The sequence below is a fragment of the Haliaeetus leucocephalus genome, unplaced genomic scaffold, assembly GCF_000737465.1.
Source record: "Haliaeetus leucocephalus isolate CR32 unplaced genomic scaffold, Haliaeetus_leucocephalus-4.0 Scaffold153, whole genome shotgun sequence".
NCBI classification, from domain to species: domain Eukaryota; kingdom Metazoa; phylum Chordata; class Aves; order Accipitriformes; family Accipitridae; genus Haliaeetus; species Haliaeetus leucocephalus.
In genome coordinates this window covers 1,778,648-1,805,202 of record NW_010972589.1, presented here as the reverse complement: position 1 = coordinate 1,805,202, position 26,555 = coordinate 1,778,648, and the positions used below count along the sequence as shown (strand labels likewise).

The 26,555-nt window shown below is 37.9% G+C and overlaps 1 protein-coding gene across 1 annotated transcript in view; it reads right to left on the bottom strand.

Moving 5' to 3' along the window:
• MYRIP (myosin VIIA and Rab interacting protein) overlaps positions 1–23,166 on the bottom strand; it is a 221,933-nt gene extending 198,767 nt beyond the window's left edge. Inside the window, exon 1 of the mRNA XM_010562060.1 lies at positions 23,057–23,166. Within this exon, the coding sequence (XP_010560362.1) occupies positions 23,057–23,166 (110 nt within the window). The remainder of the gene's footprint in view (positions 1–23,056) is intronic.
• Positions 23,167–26,555: the final 3,389 nt, after the last annotated feature.

The window sequence follows — 26,555 nt, the reverse complement described above, 5'->3', positions numbered from 1 at the left end:
TTAAATGCCCATCAAATAAATTGTTGCACCTCTGCCTGCTGTGAATTACTGCAGCACTCACTTCAGTTTACTAGAAAGATTACAAATTATTTTGACAGTCTTTGCTACGCTCTAAAGCATTTCCCAAACATTAAAAAAAAAAAAAAAATCAAAATTTAGTGGAAGACTATGAAGAAAATCCAAAAATCACATCCTCCATCTATTGTTCAGCAACAGCTGCCATTCCAGCACTGGATTCTAATTATGTTTTATCGAGGTACTCATACCAAGGCCAGCAGCTTTACAGAGTACCTGTCCCAAGCAGATCTTAAAGAAACAACATACATACTTATGGACAACCTGTCACTTGTAATATATCTGTTCTGAAAGCAGGATCTGGATGCTTCAGGTTCACAGGCATCAGTTAAGTGCTACATGTCAAGCCTGGAGAACATGGCACTTGAAAGCTATGAGCTGAGGGTGGAGGCTGTCAAACATAGAAGATAAGGCCCCTCTGGAAACATTAAGATTTTATCAATATATTGGAGCAAGCAATGCTGGAAACCAGTTGGGAGTGAACCTGTAGGTATGTGCCAGCAGCTAACTTCGATTCTTAGTAAGAAGATGAAAAACATAATAAAACAACAACATACTAAACAGAAGCACAAATAACATGAAGCTTGAATGTATTTTCTTTACATGCACATACCCACTTCCTTTTTGAAATGAACACCACAATTAATAGATGGTGAAAGACCAGTTCAATGCAATGACCAACTCCAGCTGTGAAAAGTCTGATGAAAAAAACTCATTCAGATCAGAAATATCTATACATAAATATGCTCCACAAAAGACACAGCATCTTAGAATTATAGACTTTTATAACACACCATAAAGGATATGATTCTAAGACTGTCTTGTTTTAGCATTTTCACCATTTAGAAAACAAGACAGAATGTTGATGAAGGAAAGGTTAAAAGTGAAAAAATATTATTCAATACACAAATTCTTGAATGAGATGATGTAAGAAGTCATCATGATAGCAAAATAAAATGGAACTAAATAGGGTAGCAAAATAGACATCATAAAACGATATTCAGTTCAAAGTTGGTCTTACCTCCTCCCCACACCCCTTGCCAAAACCCCACAAAAAAAACCTTCACACCTTGGTATCATTATTACCCCAACATTTTTGTCCCAACTCTTCTAGCTGTTAGCACCAATGTTAAGTGTGTCAAAGTTAGACACACAGGATGTTCCAGAGGGATAAATCTGTATGCAACAATAATCTGACTTGCCTTGTTTTCTCTAGCACAGCCTAACACAGGAAAACTTATTTGTCCTTCTTTGCCCATTATCTCCAAGAAACTGTTCTGGCTTGACAAGCTCTCTCTTTCTGCCAGAAGCCTCCATTCCAACATTTATTTATTTTCTTAACTGAATATCCTTAATTCGGAGGGTGGCAATGCAAAGAGAGAATACTTGCTTATATATTATTTCATTAAAATAAAAATAGAGCTGATAGCTTATTGACATAATTCTTTAATACATAAAAAAGTAAAGCTTAAAGTTTAAGTCACTGGACCCATTGTTATAATGTGTAAACAGCACCAGCCAAGGCAGCAACAATAGTTCTCTTATGCTCTGCTGAGAAGGTCGCATACAGGATTAAAGCTGACAAATCTCCATGGGTGCACGGCTCCAGAGAGCTTGCGTCTTCAAGATTAAACCTCTGGCTTTTATTAATACTACAAAGAGCAAAACCAAACCCCTGTTAAACCAGATACACAAGCTTATTTCAAGAAATGCCAAAGTTCTAACTCAAATTCATGAAGCTAAAAAACACAAAAAACCCCCAACAAAACACTCTCAGGAAGGCTGAGGCTGGAGCCCAGGTCACTGCACCCAGCTAATACCTTGCTAAGTAAAGGTATCTGCTCTGCCCAGTTACAGTCTTTGTACCCATAGAACCACATTGGTTTCCTCAGGTTGAGTATGTGTTCAGCTAAACTTGCAAGTCTATCAGAAAAGGATCAGTTTTACTTCCCAGGGTGCTTAAACTGCTCCCAGCTTCTCCTCTATTTACGGCAACCCTGTCCAGTTTCAAATTCCTGTATGAAGGGTCAGTAACAAGATGGGAGACCTTCAAGAAGCAGCACAGTTCAGAACTAGATAGGGCTGCCAGTTTCAGGGCAGGATCAAAGACCCACAAAAGCAGACTAGTTCCTCTGCCCCACGCTCCCCTGAGGCAGAGCAAAGTTAAAACCAGTTCTGGATTGGTGCAAGAAACATGGAAGCTAATAGCACAGCCAACTTCAGATGAAATGCAATATTATTTACACTGTAGTAGAGCTGCCCTTCAAATATAGCGAGAAAAGTACACCTAGCTCCTGGACAGGTTCAACCCTCTTCCGCTCCTTGACTCATGCCAAAAGGTACAGGAAAGAAAAGCTGCAAGCCTGCAAGTAAGTGGTGGGGAGATAGACCAACAGTACACACAGATTAATCAGGTAAAATTACACATACAGTGTGAACATGACTTTTCAGAACTTTGCAGTGAGATCTGCTGAGAGAGATGAGGACAAAGCTGCACTGCTGCAATAGCAATCAGAAAAGCTCCATGGAAATAAAAGCAATTACACTAAGCGTGAAGGTTGCATTTGTCCTGTGAAAGATTGATTGTATTCTAGTAACTACAAGACTCTCGCAGAACACTTTTTACAGCAAAAGGCACTATCAGAAATCTGGTTTAAAAATCAGTTGTGGGGAATGGGGAAAACAACCAGCACGCTCAACTCAGATTAAGCTTATTTCACCCAAACAAAGAAACCTTTATGAACTCCTTCTGACCAATGCCTCTGTCACCTGTGGTCCCTCAAGTACTATTAAATCCATTAGAGGATTTTATAGAACTTAAATAATGCTGAAAGATCTTGCATTTATCCCTGCCAGGTATGCGTGACTCACATTTCAAAAAAAAAAAAAAAAAAAAAGGCCCCTGTAAAACACTTGGCAGCTTAATATGTTGGAACCAATTTATCACTGCACTACTTCAGTTCTGTTAAGTTCACCAAATTAAAAGAGTTTCCTGACATGCTGTAAAGGTCTGTCCTTGCAGCTGAATGAGTAACTTACAGCTGTCATAAAGTTAATTATATTAAAGCAATCAACATAAGTCTTCATATACTGCTTACAAGAATAAATATTTCTAAAAACATCAGCCATGTTTTAGTGTTTACATTCAGAAGAGTCAAGTTCACTTTTATTAGATCAGGAATAGATTATTTAAAAAACGGTGACACACTTCAAGTTCTACAAGAACAGGACGAGACAAATACAAAATGTGAAACTTACATTATATTCTTTATTTTCCCCAAGTGCTTCTGAAACATTACAGAAAGACTCCTAAATAGCAAAGTACTACTTGTCTGAAGCCAAGTGCAATAATGTACAGCTCCAAATACTCCAAGGGACAGATAACAGGGTTTTTTGGTTGGGTTTTTTGGGGGTTTTTTGGGTTTTTTTACACACACAGTAGAAAATGCTATCGTAGGACTTAAAAAGGAAAATCAATAGCTCTTGCCTTCCAGAAAGCAAATAAAAGAAATTTTGCATCTATCATTTCAATCAGAGGTCTTTGAGAAATTATTTTATTGGAAGGTAGGTTGTATTTTTAATACCTAGCTTGACAATACTGAGTGATTTAACTTCTCCCTTACGTACAATTACAGTGAAACATCACTTACACAAAAGCAGTTGGTTGTCTGTTGCAAGGCCCTTTTTTGTAGACACTTCGCATGCTTTTGTTAGGGTTGCATCTATGCTGGAGCACAGTAAGACACACAACAGATCTGCTTGACTCCAGAAACAGTCTAGACCTGTTTGTACTGCCTGGGAGCTAATAAGCCCTGCAAGGACAGAATGCCCCTTTTAGCTGTGAGACCGTAGGTCCGCTTGGTAGGACCTGGTACTACTGCATGGCCTTACTGACTGCAACCTCTAATAGCTTTACTGCACACTGCAGGTATTCCCTAAGCAAGAATTACAAACAAAAGCATGCTGACAGGCTTAAAGATTATAAGCCACATCTTGCAGCCAATACAGCTCATGCGTTGGTCTGTAGGGAAAAAGAAAAGCTTTGGAGGGAGGTCAGAGCATCTGGCAGTCAATGCAAGAAAGGCCTCTCTTTTACAAGTGTTCTCAACCTCCCACCACGAGGCAGAGACAGGTGGGAGACAAGCAGGCTTTCCCATCTCTTCATTATTATTACCCAAATCGCCTATGATCTTCCACTCTCTTGAGTTCAGAGTTAATGAAGTTACACACCAGCTGGCAAGAAGTACAGGAAGATGCAATTGAGTGAATGGAGCTTTGATTTGTCCCTGGAACAGTGTCTTGGCCCAAGAGGTTGGACCCTCTCCTCTGTCAAGCTGGAAAAGTGGCCACAGCAACGCTTCAAGAACATTCAAGTGGATGCCTGTCACCTGCCAGAGAAGTGAGGGGATTTTAGCTACTATCTACTGAGTTTTAAACCATTTCTTTTATATAAGCAGATAAACTTATTCAAACATTCATTTGCTGGTGAGAATTAAGACTTCAGCCATCTGTAGTTCCCTTCAGACGAGCAATAAAGCTTTTACAGTATTATCCCCTAGATAGGTAAGTACCCTTATAAATATATTTAACAAGGGACAACAGCTACACAGAACGTTGAACAACTGCCTCAGTGTCAGGTGCCAATACAATGACTATACTGCATTGCTATGTTTGGTAAGTAAATAACAAAGAAGTTTGTTGTCAAATTTGTTAGCAAAGAGGTACAGAGGACTGGAGATACAAACATTACATTTGCCCAAAGCATGAAACAAAGGAGAACGCAGTATCATCATCCTTACATACCAGGGAAAGATGGAGGAGAAAAAGGAAGGAGGAGCACATTCTCCTTTGGTCTACAAAAATAGGAAAAAGAGGGGAAAAAAATTACACTTCCTCCTCCTCTTGCTACTTCACAAACCCAAACATAGGATAATTAATTTTTATAGCCTAAATTTAATCAACAGTAAAGAAGTATTATAATTGCTACATAATATGAATTCTGAGATACTTTCAACTGTAAGTCACCATTTGCAACTTTCTCTACAGCAATTTACTGCATGATGTATAGACAAATATTTTATTATGGATTGCAAGTAATAGCAATCTCAGTGTTCAGAAAAAAACCTTGGAAAACAAAAGCTAAATTTTACGTACTTGCTTACCAAATCCTTGTCATGAGTCCAGAAATAATTTAAAAAAACTCATTGAAAGTATTTGCAGTACAATCTGCAGTGTCATATGGGTGTTGTCTTTTGTGTGTGTTTGTTTCTTGCACAAGACAAACATTAGCAAAGTCCTTCAAAGCCTACTTCACTGTTACCATTTTAATAACAAACTCACCTTTTGCAACAAAAGCTAATGACAGATTATCCATCAATGCTAGCGGAAACCAGCTGAAGTAGGGGAAATAGGGCTATTGTCCACTATATGCATGTTTGCAATCAACTAAAATCTGCCTTTCAAGGGATGATTTAATTCTTCATCATTAACATTCAAGTGACAATTGTAAATGGATGGGCAAAAGACAAATAGCTGTAATTCCAATTCTCTAACTATTAAAGATCTAGATCTGTAATGAAAGCTAAAGCCTTTCATATGAAAGGTTCGTTTAGTTAACAGACGCAGCAATGGTATTTCATTTGCATCTAACCCATAGAAACTAAAAACATTAAGGCAATTGTAAGTAACAGGGCTTAAATAAAAGGCTTAGTATGCTTAAAATTTCAACTTTTGAATTGTTAGTACCTCAGGGGTGGGTTTGTCGGATGACGGTTCCAGAAACATTAACTTGAACTGAAACACAACTCTCCTATTTTTTAAGCTGCAGACTCTCTCCCAGCGAGAATTCAGTCATACTTGTTTGATGAAAATCAGTATATAACTTCTTATTCCTCAGAAGCCCTGAAGACACAACACTGCTAAACTGAAACACATATGGTTTTATTACTTCTTGTGCAATATTTTGCAAAAAATCTAATTGCTCACAATCATGCAACCTTGCTAGTGATGAAAAGGCTGCACAAGCAGTAATTCCCATCTCACCAATGCTGCAGGGACTTTAAAAGGGCAGTAAGGCATGAAATTGAAAGAGTCAGCTAAATTTCTGCAGCAGCAGTCAAGTTTGCAGAGTAAGTATTAAGGGGATAGAGAATGCATTTCATAGGAGAACACCAAGAAACAGTAAATATGGGACTTCAAATAAGCATTTTTACATTTAAGCTTTTTGAACTAGGCGTACATTAAAGGATCTCATTCAGCCAAACACAATCATATCTGTTGCACCTTGCTAAAATTGCAGTCAAAGGTGGTGAAGCCACCTCCCTCTCTTCCCCAAGGCAGGACAGAGATTTGGGAGTCTATTCTGGCATCGCACAGAAGAGCTAGGACCCCATCTCATATCATCTATGCAGACACACAGACACTCATTACTGTGAGGTGAGTGCAGTTTTTCTCCCCCTACCACATGCTTCATGAGCCAAGGAAGAGGCAGGATACTAACATGACACAAGCCTAGTGCCAGATGGGACATTCCCAGCACAAGGAGAAAGTTTCTACAGCCATGGTGCTCTACACCAACAGCCAAGATCACTACAATGCCAATGGCAGATGGGTTCTGGTCCTCAGGAAACACCGGGCTTTTCTGCTATTAATAGCAGCTGCTCATCGTATAAATTTCCCTCACAGAGGGCCAGTGTGCAAGGCTCCCCTTCCAGTCAGTATTTGGGGTAATTCCACCAGATCTCACAAAACGTGGAGGGCAAATGAACACCCTGCCAAGTGATTCCTGCCAGGAAACAACTTCAGCTTTTTAATCATCAGGGCTAAGCATGAGCTTTGTTTAAAAATAATCTTTTCATTGCCTTTTCTGACATCAGTAACAAAGGTTCTGTAATAAACACCACTGCATGGTTTAGTATGGCCATAGAAATAGATTTACTGTCTCAAACTCTAAAACTGTGACAATATGTGCAATCTTTTAAACATTTGCTTATCCATTAAAGCTAACCTTAAATATTTTTCTAGGAAGCACATCATGTGTGATCAAACCAAATGAGTGAGTAAATAATAGCTCACAAGCAAGGTAGGAAAATGAATGCTTAGCATAATTTAAAGCTTTGCAAAGCAGTGAAATACTTGGAAACAAACGAGGAGTTCAAAAAGAGAGAAGACAACCCTTACAACATGTATCGTGCGTATCAGTAGACAGAGCTATCAGGCACTCACACATGAACAGCTTCCTCTGAAATTTTCTCTAGAGAAATAAGTCCCCTAAAATAAAAATCTTCTAAAACATTTCATAAAGTGCCACAATACCTTGTTTTTGAGAAAAATCTACATGACTTTACATGATGAAAGATAATTGGCAAATCATCACAGTATGATCCTGTGTTTCAGGCTTATTTGTTTTTAACCCAGCTTTCTAAGTTATCTTTTTATCTCTGCTACAGAGAATATTTTAAATGGAAGTAATGGTGGAAATGAAACTGTAACGTCTACTGGCAGCCAAAGGTTTACTGTTAACAGAAGAAGGCTGTGCTCCATTGCTACTGGACAGTTACCTCAGATAAGTCAGTACAACTCATTAGAAACACAGTGTAAATAACATGGACCCTTCATAAACAGCTTTCTAGATTGCTATGTAGCTTTTGATGTATGCTTAAGTAGCTCTACTGGCCAACTAGCAAGAGATGTAAAGAAATGAAAGGTATTATTTACTCAGCCCCTTCATCAAATTCCATATGTTTTCACGGAAGACCAGGCTTTTCACCAGCAATAAAGGACCTGAATTCATCTGTCCCTGAAGTAAATTGCTAAAACTGAAAGAGAGAGGTCTGGGAAGCTCTTTCTATCCTCAAGCTTTTCTTCTGCATTCCCAAATACAAAAGTCATAAGTTGGTTTAACATAGTCAAACATAAGGTATCTGGTGATGTTTTACTCAGAACATGGCAACATTCAAATATAACTGCTCTGAACCCATAACATACTTTCTAATCACAAATATCTGTGAAGCATGTTTGTTTTTCCAAGACTGGCAGCATACAAAAAGATACAGTGTTTGCGATTTCTGTCACCCAATTTCTGACTGCTTCATGAAAGCTAATATCCATTAGCGTCTCTACAGCAAGCTGTTTCAGTCTCAAGTTTTGCTACATTAGGTACCTACAGTGTTAGGTGGGAGATAGGACCAGATTCCAAAATGCAAGGACTTAAATACATACGTATCTTGGAGTTGTAGTGGCTCACTGTTTGGTTTTTACTGTTCAGAAAGACAGAATCTAAGTCTCCATGCTAACTGCTGTTACCCAAAACGAAAGCATTTGTTTGTGAGTGAAGAAAGAAATCCGTAACACTGAAGAGGAGTTTTATCCATGCAAAGCCAACGGAGCTAGATTCATAAACCATACTCGAGGCAGCCAAATCATGAGAACATAAGCAGCATAAAGGGAACATCAGCCTTTGATTTCACCAGATAACACTGACTTCTGCGATATCCTTTCTTCTTCCCCCTCTTTTCCCAATAGCCCCAGTAACCATTGAAGTGTTGTAAAATGCTGAAGCAAACTAATCAGAGGAAAATACCACCACACTAAGCAAGTTAAATGTGGACACATCAAAGATATGCCTGAAATGCTCTGCCAAATTTCCGAGATTACTCTTCTGCAGCAAACAACAAACACCGGTATTAGAAGATTTTTTCACTGAATGAAAAAAGCATAACAGCTGTTTCCAAAATGCCTGTCTGTTCACATACACTACGATTATGTACTGCTGATTTACTCATCACATTAATGGCAATTAATGCTAATGTTAATAATTGATGCTAAAGCAGGAATGCCTGCAATACCAAGATAAATATATATATTTAAGATCATAATTTCTGCTCAAAGGGATGACATCAGACAGTCACATTCTCCTTTTGCAACATTATTCTCTTTGCTAATTTATTCAAAGTAGGTGCTGTTTGGCCAGGACTGTTTGCACATGTCATGGTTTAACCCCAGCTGGCAACTAAGCACCACGCAGCCGCTCACTGACTCCCTCTCCACAGTGATTTTTTGTTTGATTAGAAAGAAAAATTATTCCCTCTTGTGCTACTAATACTTATTTTCTATCCTCATTTTTATTCATAATGCAACAAGATAAAAATACCAGCCCCGAATTAAATTAAGAGTTTGGCAAATGTAAATAATTTAAAGCCTATTCCTCCTTAGACCCACTACAAAACATTAAGAACACCTTCCAGCAGTTACTTACAGACAACTGATGTAATCTAAGCCAGGAAAACCTCTGTCTGACAGAACTGCCATCCAAAAGACTCAGTGTTTTACACTATTCCACACACACAAAGGTTAATTCAATCTAAGTGTCCAGCCTCTCTGAAACTGGGCCACTTAGAGGTTCTAAGCCAGTTTTTCAAATCTCAGCTTTGCATCTTTGGAGAGCTACAAGTCTATCCTGTATTAATGTCAAACATGAAGGTATGTTTGACTTGTTATAAACCTCTTATTCCCAAGGCTGTCTTCCTCTAATTTCTCACCTGCTTTGGCACCCTGAAAGCACACTTTGCCAGTATGGTTGTGCTGATTACTACTCTATTATATAATATACTATTAGTATATTATAATATGCTATAATATACCAATATACTATTAGTATTACATATAACTTCATCTGATAATAAATCAAAGTTTGCAGGAGAGAAAAACAATGATCAGGCTACTGTACTTTGCTTACTGAGACACAGACAATTCACCAGTCCTGGACTGATACATAAACTGCTTAAGAGGGCCTTTTTGAACTTAAAGCCACTCAATTTTACACAGATTCACTACCTACCACAGAACAAAACCATCAGTTCACAGATTGCACTGGTTAACTAGGTTTTATGTCAGCATTAAAGAACTGTTCTCAAGGACCAAAATGTGTAAAATATGAAAGGGAAAAATGACAAATTCACAGTAATTTTAATTTATTTACCATAAAATTACATTTTTTTTCTAAATGACCAATTAGCTATACATGAAACACAAATTCACATTCCACTCTTACACACTAAATGTGGCCACCTGTAATAATATAACAGCAATAAATCAACAGGCAATATTTATGAGGCATATAGAAACTTCAAACAGTATCTTATGGCATGGAACAGATTACTTTAGTAGTGACAAGACTATTTAGATTACAGTCTCCTATCTAAGAAGGTATATTCCATACCCGTCATACAAGTGTTTTTTTGTGACTATTTTTGTATTAGTCCACAATCCATTAAAATAAAGTTTTCAAAAGACAGAATCATGGGTGACATCTTGCCATCAACTGATGTGACATCAATTGAAGACAGGTTCATTCTTTTATGTGACCGAGGTAATGGAAGATGGCCACACGATTACCTCCAGGGTGACTGACAGCCTAGTTGCAGTTACAACAAAGCCTTTAAAGTTAATCATATTTTCAACATTCCTACTAGAAGCACACAAGTTTATTTTATTTTCTCAAAAGGGGAGGAAAGGAAAAAAACAAACCAAGATAAAAACAGAAGCAAGAAACTCATCACCTCCTGCAGGTTCAAGAACTATATAAAAACCATAGGAGCACTGTGGCGATACTAACGAACTGCCCTCCTGTTAATGACAGGTCTTCTATCATGATACAATGGTCCCCTCGCTCCTAGTGTTATGCTCAGAGCAAAACTGGAAAGTCCATCACACATTGATGAAAACTGAGGGGAAAAAGGAGGAGATGCCAGCAGCACATAACCAGCCACTCTCACTGAGAAATGCTACAGTAGCCAAGAGAGATATTAGAGACTATTTTGTTAAGTCTCACCCAAAGTGTTTCTGAGCAGCAGAAAAAATTTATTAAATCCCTGACACCTCCAACATGCTTCTCTTTTAATTGCTTCTTGATTTGAAGTTCTTTTGATTGAGATGCAAATGTTGAGTTCTGTGCTGTTCCCAAATTATTTCATTTTCAATGAGCTTGACAAAAACAAGATAATTTCAGAATATCATTTCAAGCTGGAAATGCTGCAGAAACACTACACTGTTTGCAGCCTATATCCTCCAATATTTACTAGCCAAATTATAATCCAAACTGTATCAAGAACTACACCTAATTTGCCATAAGGCTGTATTAGGTTTGCATCTTTGTAATACACTGAAGAACCGCATTAATGAAGACTTACTATGATTCTCTAAGATACAAATCCTGTTGTAAACGAGCTTTATAGAGAGATCTATATGTTTTCCTTCATGGATAGCAGTCAACAGTAATAGTAAAATTATTTTATCCATTCTAGATTTTACTAAGTATCATAGAGCAAAAAGATAAAAAAGAAAGTATATTTGAGTTCAGCTGCTTTCAGAAGAACTTTAAGTCATAACTAGAAAGAGAATGAAAGTATTAAAGCAACAAAGGAAGAGAGGCATAAGCAAATATATTGACCAATTATAATTCATTCCAATCAAAAATAAAGAAAGAGGCTGTTACACAGTCTTGTCTGGTGTGCAGTTCAAAGACTTGCTCTAACCTCAGGCACAGAGCCAACTACGCATCAACTGCAAATAAAGGCAACAGTAGATTAACAGCTTACCCAAAGTTCAATTACAGTGAGAAGTATGACTCTGTAGTAATTGCCCATATGTTAGTTCCTTGCCCTAAGCAAACATGAAGCTCCTTACCGTACCCCTCAATGATAAATTATAATTACCTCACATTTATCATAGGGTAGGATGATATACTTAAGTAGCACCCATTACAGCAATACTTTGTGGTATATTAACTTGCATACTACCCGCAGCTGAGATACAGCTGATAATTTTTGCATGCCTAAAATATTAGAAATGCAAACCTTAACATTAATTTATACTACTACTCTTTCTTTTTTTAAAATTATTTTCACAAAGGTAACAAAAGCAAATCCATTTTATTTCACATATGCAACCACAAGCTTTAGAAAGTGTTACAGTTAGAAAGTATCTCCAAAGACATTTCTGAAACAACACTTTGGCAGTGTTGACAAAGTGTTTTGACATCTTTAGAATTCTCCCACACATGCACACCCCTTTTTCCTTTTGCTGAAAATGTTCACAAATTTCATTTAGAAAGAAAAATGCTCAGAATTTTGCCTTTGTGAAACAAAGATCAGCTATCTCTAACACACATCTCTGCTCAGTCAGGTCCATTCCCTTCCAAAACTTGTCTGGCAGTCCTCTGAACTCACCATAAACACAGATCATGCTTATAAACACTAAAAATTGAGCTCCCCTCTAGCTTAACATTGTGACACTTCTGAAAAGCAAGCAGATGATAGTTTGCAATGGTTTATTTTGGAATGAGGTGGAACGGTGAAGAATCCAGCACAAGTTTTATTAAACCTTAACTTACAAACTATCCATCTTTCCATGAACTTCTCACAACACAGGTTCCTAGACTCACGACAGATTTCTAAGAACCGGTATCCCATTTAGCACAGCTCATTCTTCTGGCACAGCTTTAAGTAGGAAGCTGCACATGGCAATTAAGAGCTCTAGAGAACCTGAAGGATGAAGAGTTAAGTGAATACAAAATCACCACAGCAACTGGTTGAGATTCACTTGCACCTCTGCTGATTCAATAGTTTAAAGGCAGATCATCTGACACACTCCCTAAGCTTCAGCACAGTGAACAAAACACGCATTTTGCTCCTTCTAATACAGTGGCCTTACCTTCTCCAAGTACTCCTTCCACACGCTGAACATATTTGCCATACAGATTCTGACACGCTTTCAGTTCCTCATAGGCTTCAGAAAGAAAATATTAGCAAGTATTCAAAATGCACCTTTTTATAATCAAAAACACGGACAGTAGGAGACAGCTCCACACTCATTTCAGTGCACAAAGGCAACTCAACTTCATGGCAGCCCTCTTCCACTCTGCCACCTTCCTGTGGTGTTCCTTACAGATGTTCTTGGTTCTACTCTCAACTGAAGGCACAGGAAGTAGCCACAGAAGAGACCACAGAGACTTCATGGTCTATGAAGAACACAGAGAATGGAAATTCTTTAAGCAAGCAAAGGCAAAGACTATCCCTTGATTCATCAGCAATACTTGAAATAAAAACATCAGCAAATCCAATTTCCAGTCAGTATTATTTTCCTTAAATCTAGTATCTCTGAAATATTATAATACTTTTTAAGAATGGTTACTGCTTTGTAGGTAGAAGCAGAAGTCTTTTCCTTTCACAGACATTAGTGTTTCTTAAATGTGTACTTTTAATGTTCCATAATGCATTGTGTTTCTGCAAAAAAGTATTAACAAGTCAAATTTCAACTCTAAATGACAAGTCATATTTCAGATTGACAAACTTCATAATGATAATCAGTATCTCTTATTTGCTTGAAAACCAAAGGTGAATATATTTAAGATAGGAAGCCATACAGCTTCAAACAGATCCATCCAGATTGATGCAGCCAAGGACAGGTCTACAGCATGTTGCTATAGAAACTCACAGTAAAACCATTCCCTTCTGGCATAAAAAAACCCAACCAAACACATTTTAAATACAACACTTCTTCCAAGACTGTTAGACTTGGCACATATTGCTTACAACTTAGTGAACTTTGTATGGAAACGCATTTAGAGCATCCCTGTAAAGTCTAATATGAAGAATAAACTGTGAATAAGTTACATTATGCAGCCATTCTTTTAATGTTATGTGTTTTACCATAACTTGGAAAAGTACTATTAATTATACTACTACAGTAACACCTGAATAGAGAAACCAACACGTAAGGTAGACTTAGGCTTGCATAGAAGACAACTGTAAATTGGTACAAGATCTTGACCTGTAAAATTACTTAAGCTGGATAAAAAACACACTCCTCCAATAAAGCCATAGGTTTCATCCAGCATACCTACAGACCTTTTAATCACTTGGGTAAGTGCAGCAATCACTGACTGACTTCAAGCATTACAGTAACAGCTGAATGATGTCATAGAAACAAGTCCATGAAGTTAAGAGTATCCAGGAGGTGGGTGTCACAGTGCACAGTATTCATTTTGCTTTTCCGGCTTTAGATTTAAACCATACTGCCAAGGTGCAGATAACTTGTCCAGACCTTTCTCCTCTGGAGCAAGACCCTGAAATTCAACTGTATAGGACCTGACATTTGTGCTCTTTCACATTCTTCCCAGCTACTTAAACTGGCTCCTAGAAAGTCACCTCTGCAGGCACTATTGCTTTCAGTTTTCATCTTCAGAAGTATCAGATTCTGAATCAGACACATCATTCCCCTTTCAAAAAACCTTAATCTTTAGATAGTGCAATACATACACTGACTCATCCTTTTCACGCATCTCTCTTATGAACTCCCTGGTTGCTCAAAAGAAAGGCTAAGCACCTTGTCAGAAAATTTTTTCTCCTGCTCTCCAGCACCCCATTTCATTTAACATCCATGAGGGTGTCCAAACTCTCCATCTTTACCAAAAGGCTGAATGTTTCAGTGATTACCTGTTAGATGATGTTTTTTTCTCTTAGGCTAATTATTCACCCAGCAGTGTACATGAGACTAGAAAATGATCTATTTTTGTTCATATATTCACATTTTGGTCCAGTACAGTGGTAAAAAGATGACAGACAGACAGACAGAAGATGAGCCCAACTTTCAATGTGGTGTTTGCCCAGATCCAGCTAACCTCTACAGAATCAACAACTCTGAATTCACAGGGCAATGGGGGACAGAATTCAAGAGGTCCATGTGGCTCATCCTCACGCCCAAGCCAAGATGCAAAAACTGATGGCATTCAAATAGAGCCTTGAATAACCTGTCCTTAAAACCTGTAACACAATTTCCCCAGTAACCTCTTCCCTAAGCAGATTCCCTATCAACCCATGAACATCTGTACATTTTTCCCATGAACTAACATTGAGCTTCAACAAAAAGGTTTCTGATAAATTAACAGAGAGTAATATATTTAACAAGATTAGTATCTTGTTTCTTTGGAAAAAAAGTTGAAGCACTTCCTCTGAAAAAAGCACTTAAGATTTAACATTTTCAGCAACTATTTTCAGTGTGACTAAATTGTACAGACAGGAGTCCATACTCAAGAGAACATCCCTGCACTGCACTGCAGGGCTAGTCAGGTGAGAGAAGATTACTCCTAGAAGTCACATTTAATAGCTTAAACTCTTCATACACAAGATAATGGAGATTAAATATTGGTTTAACATTATAGCTATTCATTATCACTAGGCATGCTCACTCCTTTTAGCTAAACTATGGCTGTTAATTTGATTAGCTGTAACCCATGACGAAGACCAAATTACCACAAAAAAGCCTGCAATAATTTTTATAACATCTCTGCAACATCATACTGCTTCCTTTAAATACTTACCCACAGGTCATGCAAGTTTGGCACAGTGTATGTGGGCTGTACCTCAGCTACATCTCCCATGGCCTGACCAATACTGAAAATGTTAGCTGGAGACATTGCTTTCTATACAAATTTCTCTAATATTCCCTAAAATTAGGCTTTTTTCTTTTTGCACTGTTTCATAAGCATCACCTCTCATGTTTCTTCATGCTTGGTTCACCAGCATTTCCTCTCAGTTGAAACTGCATTTGTAAATACATTTTTAAAAAGCCAAAACTCACATCTGGAATTGCCTGTATTAAAACACTTGGCACAAAACTCAAGAATGACAGTTTGGGGAATGAGGTCCTGCATTTGCCAAATAACTTGTTGAGAAGTTCCGTCCTTGCTTTCCCTATAGCATCTATATGGCATTCAAATAACAAGGACAGTCATAGTGAGTTCCCATTGTAGTCACAAGCATGCACAAGGAAGATGCACAGAATTGGTTTTAGAGGCACCTAAGCATAAGCTGCTCTTTGGAAGTACCCTGGCATTTTTTCCTCAATCAGGCAGAAAAAATTTGGACCCAAACCTGTAACTTAAACAGCTGAAATTTCTTTGCTTCTAATACCAGATTCTTTGCAGTGCCCTAATTTCCCTCTTCTAAGGCATAAACTAGATCCAATAACTTCCGCTGCTTATAGGTCGAGCAGAACCTATGTGCTAACTTTGCACCAGGACCCTGCAGTGTTACAGCAGGAAGTTTTGGGCAAATCACAGAAAGAAGGACTAAACTAAATGCCGTTGCACTGCACATGAAGTGGGATGTTGTGTCATTGCTGAGATAACCTACTTCCTTGTCTAACCCCAAACAGTGTTATTTGGCAGCAAGCAGCACACTTGGATCAATGTTTCTTGAAATTAGCGACAAGTACCACTTTCTAAATGCATTTTAAAGTGCATTCTTACTGACACTGCAGTAAAAATAACCATTAGCTATCTGGCTTTCATGCAGAATTCATCCAGGTCACTAACTATCTTTTGATAAGCAACTTATCCTGACCTGAGAATACAGCTAAGGGGTACCTGCTAAAACAGTAAACACTGCTGCTGAGAGAGGGCCACACAGTAACAGTGTAAAGCATCTATTACACAGATGAAGTTACTGACAACTCCTAATTCTGACAGCCTGCATGAGCTAAGAAATAGGTTTCTCTGCATCTTGAAACATTATGTAACAAAATTGGTGATAATCTATAAATAAAGATGTCTTGCTCTTAATCTTGTTAATGAACCCTCACTTCCAGTAAACAGCTGTACTGCCCTAGATATGTTTTAACTTGTTTTATAAGCCAAAGCAGTAGCAAAATAACATATTAAGTTGCAGCTGTGATTCTGATGAATCATTTATTGCACTCAAAAATAAGTTTAGATGTATGAGTGCTAAACTTATGACAGCTCAGCAGAGCCTTGCACTGGAGAAGCGTGCAGCTGTGTTAATGTGGGAATCACAAAGAGCACCTTTCTCAGAGGAGTAGTGAACTGCTCTAAAACCTTTTATCACTGTCATGGTTTAACCCCAGCCAGCAACTAAGCACCACGTAGCCGCTCACTCACTCCCCCCCATCCAGTAGGATGGGGGAGAAAATCAGGGTTGAGATAAGAACGATTTAATAGAACAGAAAAGAAGAAACTAATAATGATAATGATAACACTAATAAAATGACAACAGTAGTAATAAAAGGATTGAAATGTACAAATGATGCGCAGGGTAATTGCTCACCACCCACCGACCGACACCCAGCCAGTCCCCGAGCGGTGATTCCCTGCCCCCCCCACTTCCCAGTTCCTAAACTAGATGGGACGTCCCATGGTATGGAATACACTGTTGGCCAGTTTGGGTCAGGTGCCCTGGCTGGGCATGAGAAGCTGAAAAACCCTTGACTATAGTCTAAACACTACTGAGCAACAACTGAAAACATCAGTGTTATTAACATTCTTCACATACTGAACTCAAAACATAGCACTGTACCAGCTACTAGGAAGACAGTTAACTCTATCCCAGCTGAAACCAGGACAATCACAGGGAGAGAATACGTGTCTCAGGACAGCCCATAAAGAAGTGCTAGCAATCCTCCTTAGCATACTGCGGCCTTACTCTCAAGACTCATGGGCAGAAGCAGGGATATGAAGTAGTATGTTACAGCCTCCTCCTCTGGATCCCGTGAGGAGTTAACAAGCAGGCACAGAAACCAGAACAGTGCCTATCTGCTACAAAAAAAAAAAAAAAAAAAAAAAAAAAAAAAAAAAAAAATCAGAGTAATGGATAGGAATGCTGCTTGTGCTCTCCCCACAGTGTTCATCAGAGTGAAGGGCAGGCAGGCTGACCTTATGGAAACACTTTGAGCAACAAGGTATTTATGAGAAGTTCATCTGCTGAAACTCTGAAGCTTGTGCAGATGAGACCAGTCTCCCATTCCTTCTTCACTAGAAAAACAGCTTTAAAATGGCTTTGTCTGGAGGTGAGGAGGGAAGGGAAGACAGATGCATTTTTTGGTTGCTTTTTGTTTAAGATATTTGACACAAGCCTGCCACAGGAAGGAGGAACAAGAACTGATATGCAGAATCAAGATAGCTACTCAAATGTCTGACTTGGCATTTTGCCAGTTTCATATGACTCACAGACAATATTTCAACTAACAGAGGTTGGAAGGAGTTTGATAATTTATCCACTACAAGACCCATGACACATACTGTAAATACACTGAAGTCTACTGTAGTCTGACAAGAAAAAGCATCAACAGGATTTTGGGTTTCATCAGGTATGAGAATCTGTTTCTTAAGAAGCCTCTTCACGAGTCTTCTCATGCTGCAATGGGCTACAATGCAAAAGGAGTGGAAAGAAGAAAGGAGGCAAAAGCAATTCTCAGTTTAAAATGTTTCATCATCTTCTACACAAGGCTCTATTCTAGTTCCTTACTAGTTCTTTGGCTAAAAGAAAATTAGAACAACCAGAGTGGAAAGGGCCCTCCAGTGAGCACACACACATCTCATTTTTTTCTGCAAATAAAACACTGCTGGAGATTTGATCATGAATCACTGCAGTTTGTCTTTACCACAATTGAAAATGTGACTGCATAAAGACAGCATAGCTGATATTCACCAACCCAGCTATGAAAGACACATCAGGCAAGACATGGTGATGTTTCTGCCTGTGAGTGACAGTCAACTCTCAACACTTCCATTGTGCTGTTCCAGTGACCCCACATAACTCTATTAAGTGATCAATGATCTATGATTACCTGTCCATGTGGTACCAGAAGGTCAGCAATTTTTCCTTCTAAATACGCTTTCCCAGGGGATTAAGAGCAGTGGTTTAAACAAAAGAGAACCGTGGCCCCTGCAAGGAAACATTTTTCATCCCTGCCCAGCACACGTTTCTGAGGCTTATCACTAGAATACCATCACACAAATGGCTGATTCAGCATTTACCATGGTGATGGAAACTTTTGTTAGCCAATGGTTATAGGAAGATGGCTTAAGTTGCTTAGGCCATGGCTTCCTAAAGTAAAGTAGCTGCTGACAGGTAAAGTGTCTGCTATGGTGGCAGCTGATCGGCACTGAGCCCTTTCTATGCCTGTCCCCTTTCCCACCCTTCTAACTTTACTCCCTTTGCAGTTGTTCTGAATGTTAAATTCAGTATCAGAACAGCCATCTTTTAACCCGTCCACATGTCTAAAATGTAACAGGTTGGGAACATCCACTGCAATAAGATGATCCATCAATTTTTTCCTGTAAAATTATAATTTCACTTACTTAAAACACCCTGACTTCTCAGCATTCCTGACCTGAAGCAAATGGACAAGCATGTTTATAAATACCATGGTAACTGTAAAAATAAAACCAAAGGGGGAATTGATTTTGCCCCCAGCAAAGGAGAATAAACAGTGGCACATTTAGACAGTCTGGAAAACTGAATACACAGGCAATAAACGGAAAAAAATGAAAGGCAGCAAACTTTTACACGCCTGTTTATGTAGAGAGGCCTATCTCACAAACACACATTTGGCCTTGTAGGTTCTTGTAAGCTCTCCTCTGCCATTTCTTTAAAAATAAAAAAAAAAAAAAATAAAAAAAAGCAAATACCCCCCCCCCCCAAACTGCAGATATGACAAAAATGTTATACACAGCAAAACATTAAAAGTTCAACCATCAAAACAGTCCAATCTTCATGCAGCTGCAGAATGTCAGCAATGGGTAAGTCTGAAATTCAATATTAAGAAAATAAATCTGTCCATGAGAAAAAACCCATTAGTGTGTCCAGTCAACTTGCTCAAAAAGCCAGCTATGATTATTAGTGTCCCAGTAGCCCAGAGACAGCCTGCAGAGCTTCTGTGGCAGAGGTGATGTACACAAGGCTGTACTACCTCAGCCTAGTCCTCAGCACACATGCCAAGCAACCCAAACCGATCACCTTCCTAATTATGCCAGCTCTGCCTGGTTTGCCTACTTCAACTGATTCACAGAAGACCAAGCCCACCTATCTATGAGTCTGTGTTATAATTTTAGCCTCAGTGACTTTGGATGATTACATTAACATTGGAGTAAATAAAAACATAACACTACTGCTGAAGAACAGAACCAACACATAATGGAAATAGAAAGATTATGGGTGAACAAGCAACAAAGAACAGTAAATATTATTAATCTGATATCAGGCTGAGAGCCATAGCAAAAAAAAACTGGACTGATATGAAGGAGTAAGGCATAATAAATCAACCACACTAATCACTGTTTGCATATGGTCATCTTACTGCTATCTTACTAGTTTTAGACAACTCATTTTATCCCAAAATGTACAAGAGCAGCCTGTCTGATAACACTAAATCTTTCTCCCAACTTTATGCTAAAGGAGAGAACCCACTGCTAAAAATTCTCACTGCAGAGAGATTCAAAACAGCTGTGCAGCAGAAAATGCAGATGATCAGTATGGCTTTTCTCCCCACATTATGTCATTTTGTTTACAGAATATGGAAAAACAAATTAACATGTAACAACTGCAATATTGTAAAAGACATTAGTATGTTAGCTTTAAAACAGTTGACAATTCACTTTATTACCTTAAAAACATTTATTAGGAGTGAAGACAAAACTTAATTTCTTGTAGTATGTTACTTAACTCTTCAGCTTCCACTAGCAAAGCAAAATTGAAGCCATCAACCACTTATGGTTTTCTTAGCTTTCATTATTCTCCTGATATAGTGGAAATCTGTCATATATTCCCTTAAGTAGTTCTTGATCTTTAGAAATAATTGCTACCAATGGGAATAATCCCAGAGAGAGATCTGTGAAACAGCTACTAAATCTTTGTGGGGAAAACCGCCCCAAAATAAAACTATCTATGCTATGAAGAATTACACAGAAACCCTATTTTAAGAAAGTATCACACGCAAAAGCTTCAACAGTTCCAACCAAAGACTAATATTGCTACCTGTAATTAATTACAGGAAGAAAAAAAACCACCTACCTTCAGATGTAAGTTGGTTTTGAATTTATTAACAGCAGACTAATATATAAAATATATATGCCAGTAATTTCTCTTAAAAGAACATTACCAAGCTTGACAATACCTGTGAAATGAAACGATGTTGTAGACTTTGCCAGTTGGTAACTTTCTAAAAACAAATGCAATAGAGCCAAGAACATCAAAGCAGAGACATGAACTAATGTGCTTTCTCACAGGCTGCAAAATCTGATCTATAGCAAGGCATAAGTTTCTTATATGATTGCATATTCTATTACATAGTAAGATAAAAAGATGTGTTGCTACATCCTTCCTTTTAACTCTGCATTTTGTAAAAAAAAAAAAAGAATGGAATAGCTTGATGAAAAAAAAGAGTCACAGCTTTTAAGTCAGAAGTAAGCTTTGAACTTCACTGGCCTTCTTTAAGGTCATTAAAATTACTTAAATACATATATTAAATATCAGCCTACATTTCAGAACTTTGACTTTGTCAGTACGGCTCATTATTTGCAGCACTTTAACATACTTTAATACTTGCAAAAGGCATGAACTACACTCAAGAGAAAAATATTCACATACTCATATACATAAGCTGAGTTGAGTCCATGTGTTTCTCCTACCTTTTCAGTGTTCTATCTCCCTTCTCACACCAGTTTTCTACTTGTGATCATTCAATTATCAAGTCCCACGGACAACTTCAGCAGCAAAATTGTAAAACACAAACACCAGCAAAAAGTTTATCTATCCAGGCCTTCCAATCAATTTTCTGAGACTATGCCTTACATCCTTCTTCTTCCTCCTCTCACTATAGGAACTAGTTGTATAGAACAGGCAAGATGCCCCAGCGCTTGTTAACTGTGGTATGCTTGCTCCAGTAAAATACAACCAGTCACATAAAAAAAGCCAGAGAAAGCCCCACACTCACCCTCCTTAAACTGTTTCTAGTACCTCTTGGCTTTGTTGTGAAAGACTGCCAAAAATAATCAGTACAACCCATGGCAAAACAAAGAGACATTCCCCCCCCCCCCAAAAAAAAACAACCAAAAAAAACCAACCTGCATGCCACCCTCACCCAGTCTTTCCTCCCCGCGGCAAGCTTGCACTACCAACCCAAGCAAGAAGTTGTACAGCATGCCAAAATTGAATTAGGCCTATGCCGCAAGTCGTCTTTCTTGTTGCTAATGTTCCAAGTAGTTTCAGAAAATAGTAACAGAAAACTGACAGAGACAGGATTCCTCACAGTTCCACTAGGCACATAATATATATGCCTAGTTTTGTCCTTATTTCAGTCATCTTCCTGCTCTGTTGACTTCAGCTTGATGCTAAACGATAAAGAAACAGATGATATCTGTGATACTAGTAGTACGGTAAGAGAATGCACATTTGCCAAGTATAGATAAAGACTTCAGACTATTCTAGAGAATAAATATGTGTTCAAAGCAGGTAATAATAAAAGAAAAAATCAGACATCATAATTCAAGGAAATATTGTTGAAACTACAGGAAAAATGTTGCATCAACCAATTCAGGTCTCTGTCAGTAGTCCCCTTGTCACATACCGATGTTCCTGGGCTGAAAAACTTACCTTGCAACAAGTTCCATTTGTTTTCCTCTGGGTTGTTTCTGCTTGCAATCATTTTGTACACAGACTAATGAAAGCAAAATTAACTTCTCAATACAATGGATAACATGTCCCATTGATTATTTTGGGGGAAAGAGATGGGTTTAACTTCTTCATCTTTAGATGTTTGCATATAGACAAAATTTCTGAATAGAAGAAAAGGAACCGACTACAGCAAGCGAAAAAAAAAAAAATCTCTTAACTTAAACTTCTGTTTATGTTAAAGTCAACCACTACTTAGCCTCTACCCAGGCAATATACACAGATGATTTAGAGATCATCATTGTGGCTTAGGCCAGGATAGACTAAACAGAAAAATGAATTACCACTCAATGATTGAATACATGTGGAGGAGTTTGGATGTTTATTGCCTCTGTGACAGGACTGATTATTAATGCATAGAACACCACAAAAAAGCTGTGTTCTCCAGTTTGCCCCCAAACCAGTTTGTAATAATCCAGAGACACCAATATTTTTAATCATGTTTTTATTCTTACCTCAGCCTTTCTTCTTCTTTCTTACGAAGGCTGAAATCTCGCTGAACCACCTGGAGCACATGCTCTGCTTCTTCATCAGTCAAGCCAGAAAGATCCAGTTTTCTCCCCATTATATACTCTGTCCTGGATATGAGTAACTATGAGGAAAACCTGAAAGCAGAAACAGAAAAAAATGCAAAATAAATTGAAAGCATTGATGTTTTTCACAAGTGTGTTGAAATCACAGGCACATCTGCCCAACAAAAAGAAAGTTGCTGCCATAAACATCAGAGAAGAAAATCATAGAATCATTTAGATTGGAAAATACCTTTAAGATTATGGAGTCCAACCATAAACCTAACACTGCCAAGTCCACCCCTAAACCATGCCCCTAAGTGCCACATCTACATGTCTTTTAAACACCTCCAGGGATGATGACTCAACCACTTCCCTGGGCAGCCTGTTCCAAAGCTCGATAACCCTTTCAGTGAAGAAATTTTTCCTACTATCCAGTCTAAACCTCCCCTGGCAGAACTTGAATGATTCATTTCAGAATTATTTTTCAAGTTCCATGCACTGAAAGCAACCACGCCCAATTTAAAAAGAAATTAAAAAGATAAATTATTTGTAATAATAAATAATATTGATGGAAGACCTCAGTGTTGCCCTCAAGAAACATGTTTAACTCAGCTGAAATCAGGTTTAAACATTTCTTAAGATTTTATGCCACCAGTTTGCAAAACTGTTTGCAAAACACAGTCCCTGTGACTGCGTATGAATAGAGAACATACTCTCCTATAACACTCAAAAATATTTTGTACTACCAACTAAGAAACCAGGAATTATTTTAAAACACCATACAAAAAAAAGTAAGCATATACATTTCAAATGCATTTCCCAGAGAGACTGGAAAGATTTAGATGTCACTACCACCAAGATATCATTATTTCCCCTTTCTGTGAATGACAATGGAAGAGAAAAAGTAGTAGTCAACGTTATGTATTAATTGAAGGTACTATAAAGTTTGAACTACAGCTTGGTCCATTTATTTCATTAATGAATTATCATCAACTTGTTCTAACTTATTTTCTTATGACTTTTATTAATTTTGTTGAATTCTAGTAAATTCAGCTCTCAGTATTAATTTCTGTGATTTGATTTATGTAATTATTTGGGCAACTGTAAAGGTGTCCGTCTCCACACTGAGTTATGGTTTCAGAAACATCACACAGTTTTTGCAGCTCTGTTATAAGCTCCTAGCAATGTATATAATAATTACAAACACACAAAAGTTCTTACATTATACTGCAGAGGCAACTATAACTGCCTTTTTATCCATTATGAGTGTCAACTGAATCAGACTATGTAAAACACATAAGCTGGTTCTGTCTCAAAAAAACACCTCTAAGCAACACTGCTATAGCATAAAATTAAGTGCTCCAAACAGTATAGCAAGTAGAAGCATGGAAAAAAAAGTCACCTTTATTTTCTAAACAAAACAATTCATTTGTTACTTAGATGAAGATGGAGAATGTGGTTGGTTGGGTTTTGTTTGGGTTTTGTTGTTTTGCTTTGGTTTTTTTTAAAACAATATTTACCTTCCTCCAATCACCTGGTTACAGTTCTTCAAACAAGAAAAAAACAGACACATGGAAGGAGGGTATTGCTTATTTTTTCTATTTTGGTTAGGCTATCGATGAAGTTCAGAATACACTCTTCATTCAAGGAAACAGCACTTCAACAAAAACAAGCAGATGGGACAGAAGCTTAGGTGAAACCAAGATGACAAGATCCCTCCAGTGAGACACATGCTTACCATGCAGCTAACAAAGGTCACAACAGAACAGTATGTTCAGGCTTGACTTTGTCAGTCTGCTATGGAAGCTGAACAGGAACATCAACAATGAGTTAATAAAGGCTATAAAAATGTACTTCTAAATGAAATTACCCCAATTTTTGCAGAAAAAATTGCCACAGAAACAGAGGACTATATGTAGTCCTCACTAATCCCACTTGCAAGGCCAAGAATGTATGTTAAGATTAAAGGTTGGCTAAAATATAGTGGTGAACAACCGGCAAGATTTTCTTCCATCCCACAAGCACACACAAATCTTCCTGAAACTTTCACCAGAATGTTAAGATTTTTCCCCTGTCCCTTCACCCTCACTCCCTGTACCAAAGCCTCACTGCACACTGGCAGGCATAAGAAATGGTGAAGTAGGGCTTACTGAGGTTACACTTACACGTTGGAGCTCGAAGAAAGAATAAGCAGTGTCCTGGGACACATTCTTCCCTTCAGGCTCTGGGGTACCTGTTCAGCTCTTCTCATGCAAAGGGCCTCTCTGACTTTCTAAAAGGATGGAAGGTCTTCACTACAGGAAAGGCACATCCGCAGGGAAGCAGGACTTTTCCAATTAACTTTTTTCACACCCATACACTTTATGGGAGAAACACATCAACTAAAAGGAAATAAAACTATTCTAAGCAACTGCTGGAGCCAGTAGACACCCCTCCATGGTAGGGCTACAGCTGTCTGAGACACAAGACAATGAAGATACTAGATCAAAGATGTCATTCCAGTTGTTCTTGAACATCAAGTTAACAACTGTAATTAACGCTGTCATAATAAGTTCTCCCTTCAGGTCTTCATCAAAATGTTTTTGGAAACTTTGTCAAAATTAATACTGTTTTTTCACACATGAAAACTGTGGCCGATCAGTAAAGAAAATTATCCCTTTGATCCAGCCGCCACTACCAATTGCAATCATGTATTAGAAGGGGGAAATTTACCCCTAAATCTGGGAGTAGGTGGGCAGCCCCACTACCTCCAATCTCCTGTGGTCAGCAAAGACTTAATTTCAAGTATACATATACTTGAAAATTACCAGCAACTTTAACTTTGGATTTTCATGTGGTTTATTTACCTATAAGACTCTCAATCTGCATTCCAATATTACATTAACCTCTAAGGAACTTGTGGGGTTTTTTTCCAGGAAATAATTTTTCATCACATTACTAAATCACCTCTGATCTGGGAGTATCACAGCAGTTTAGAAATATTTATAAACAATGCTCAAATGTCTTTTTTTCAGTAGATCCAGATTATGCATTTTGGAAATACACAATGGCAAATCCTCTAGAGGAAGTGTAAAAAGTTACATTTTTAAAAAATGACAACAAAATAGTTTCTCAGGCTGAAATAACTCCTGGCCTCGACTGAAATAACTTACATGAGGCTGTTCAGATGTTTGCCTTCATGAGTAATACTTTGCTAAATCTCAAACTGAATACAAAATTTAAGCTTTCAGAGACATTACAATAAACTATTGCTCAACAAATTAACACACTGTAACAGGAAAGCCTAGGCTTACACTACATGATTGGGTATTGTCCAAGTAATACCCTAATCTTAATACTTCTTACAGTCTTTTAAAATCTAATTAAAACTTCCATATTGAAAACATTTCTTGAATTTAACCTTTTCTAAAAAAACAACCACATCACAAAAAAAACCCAAGAA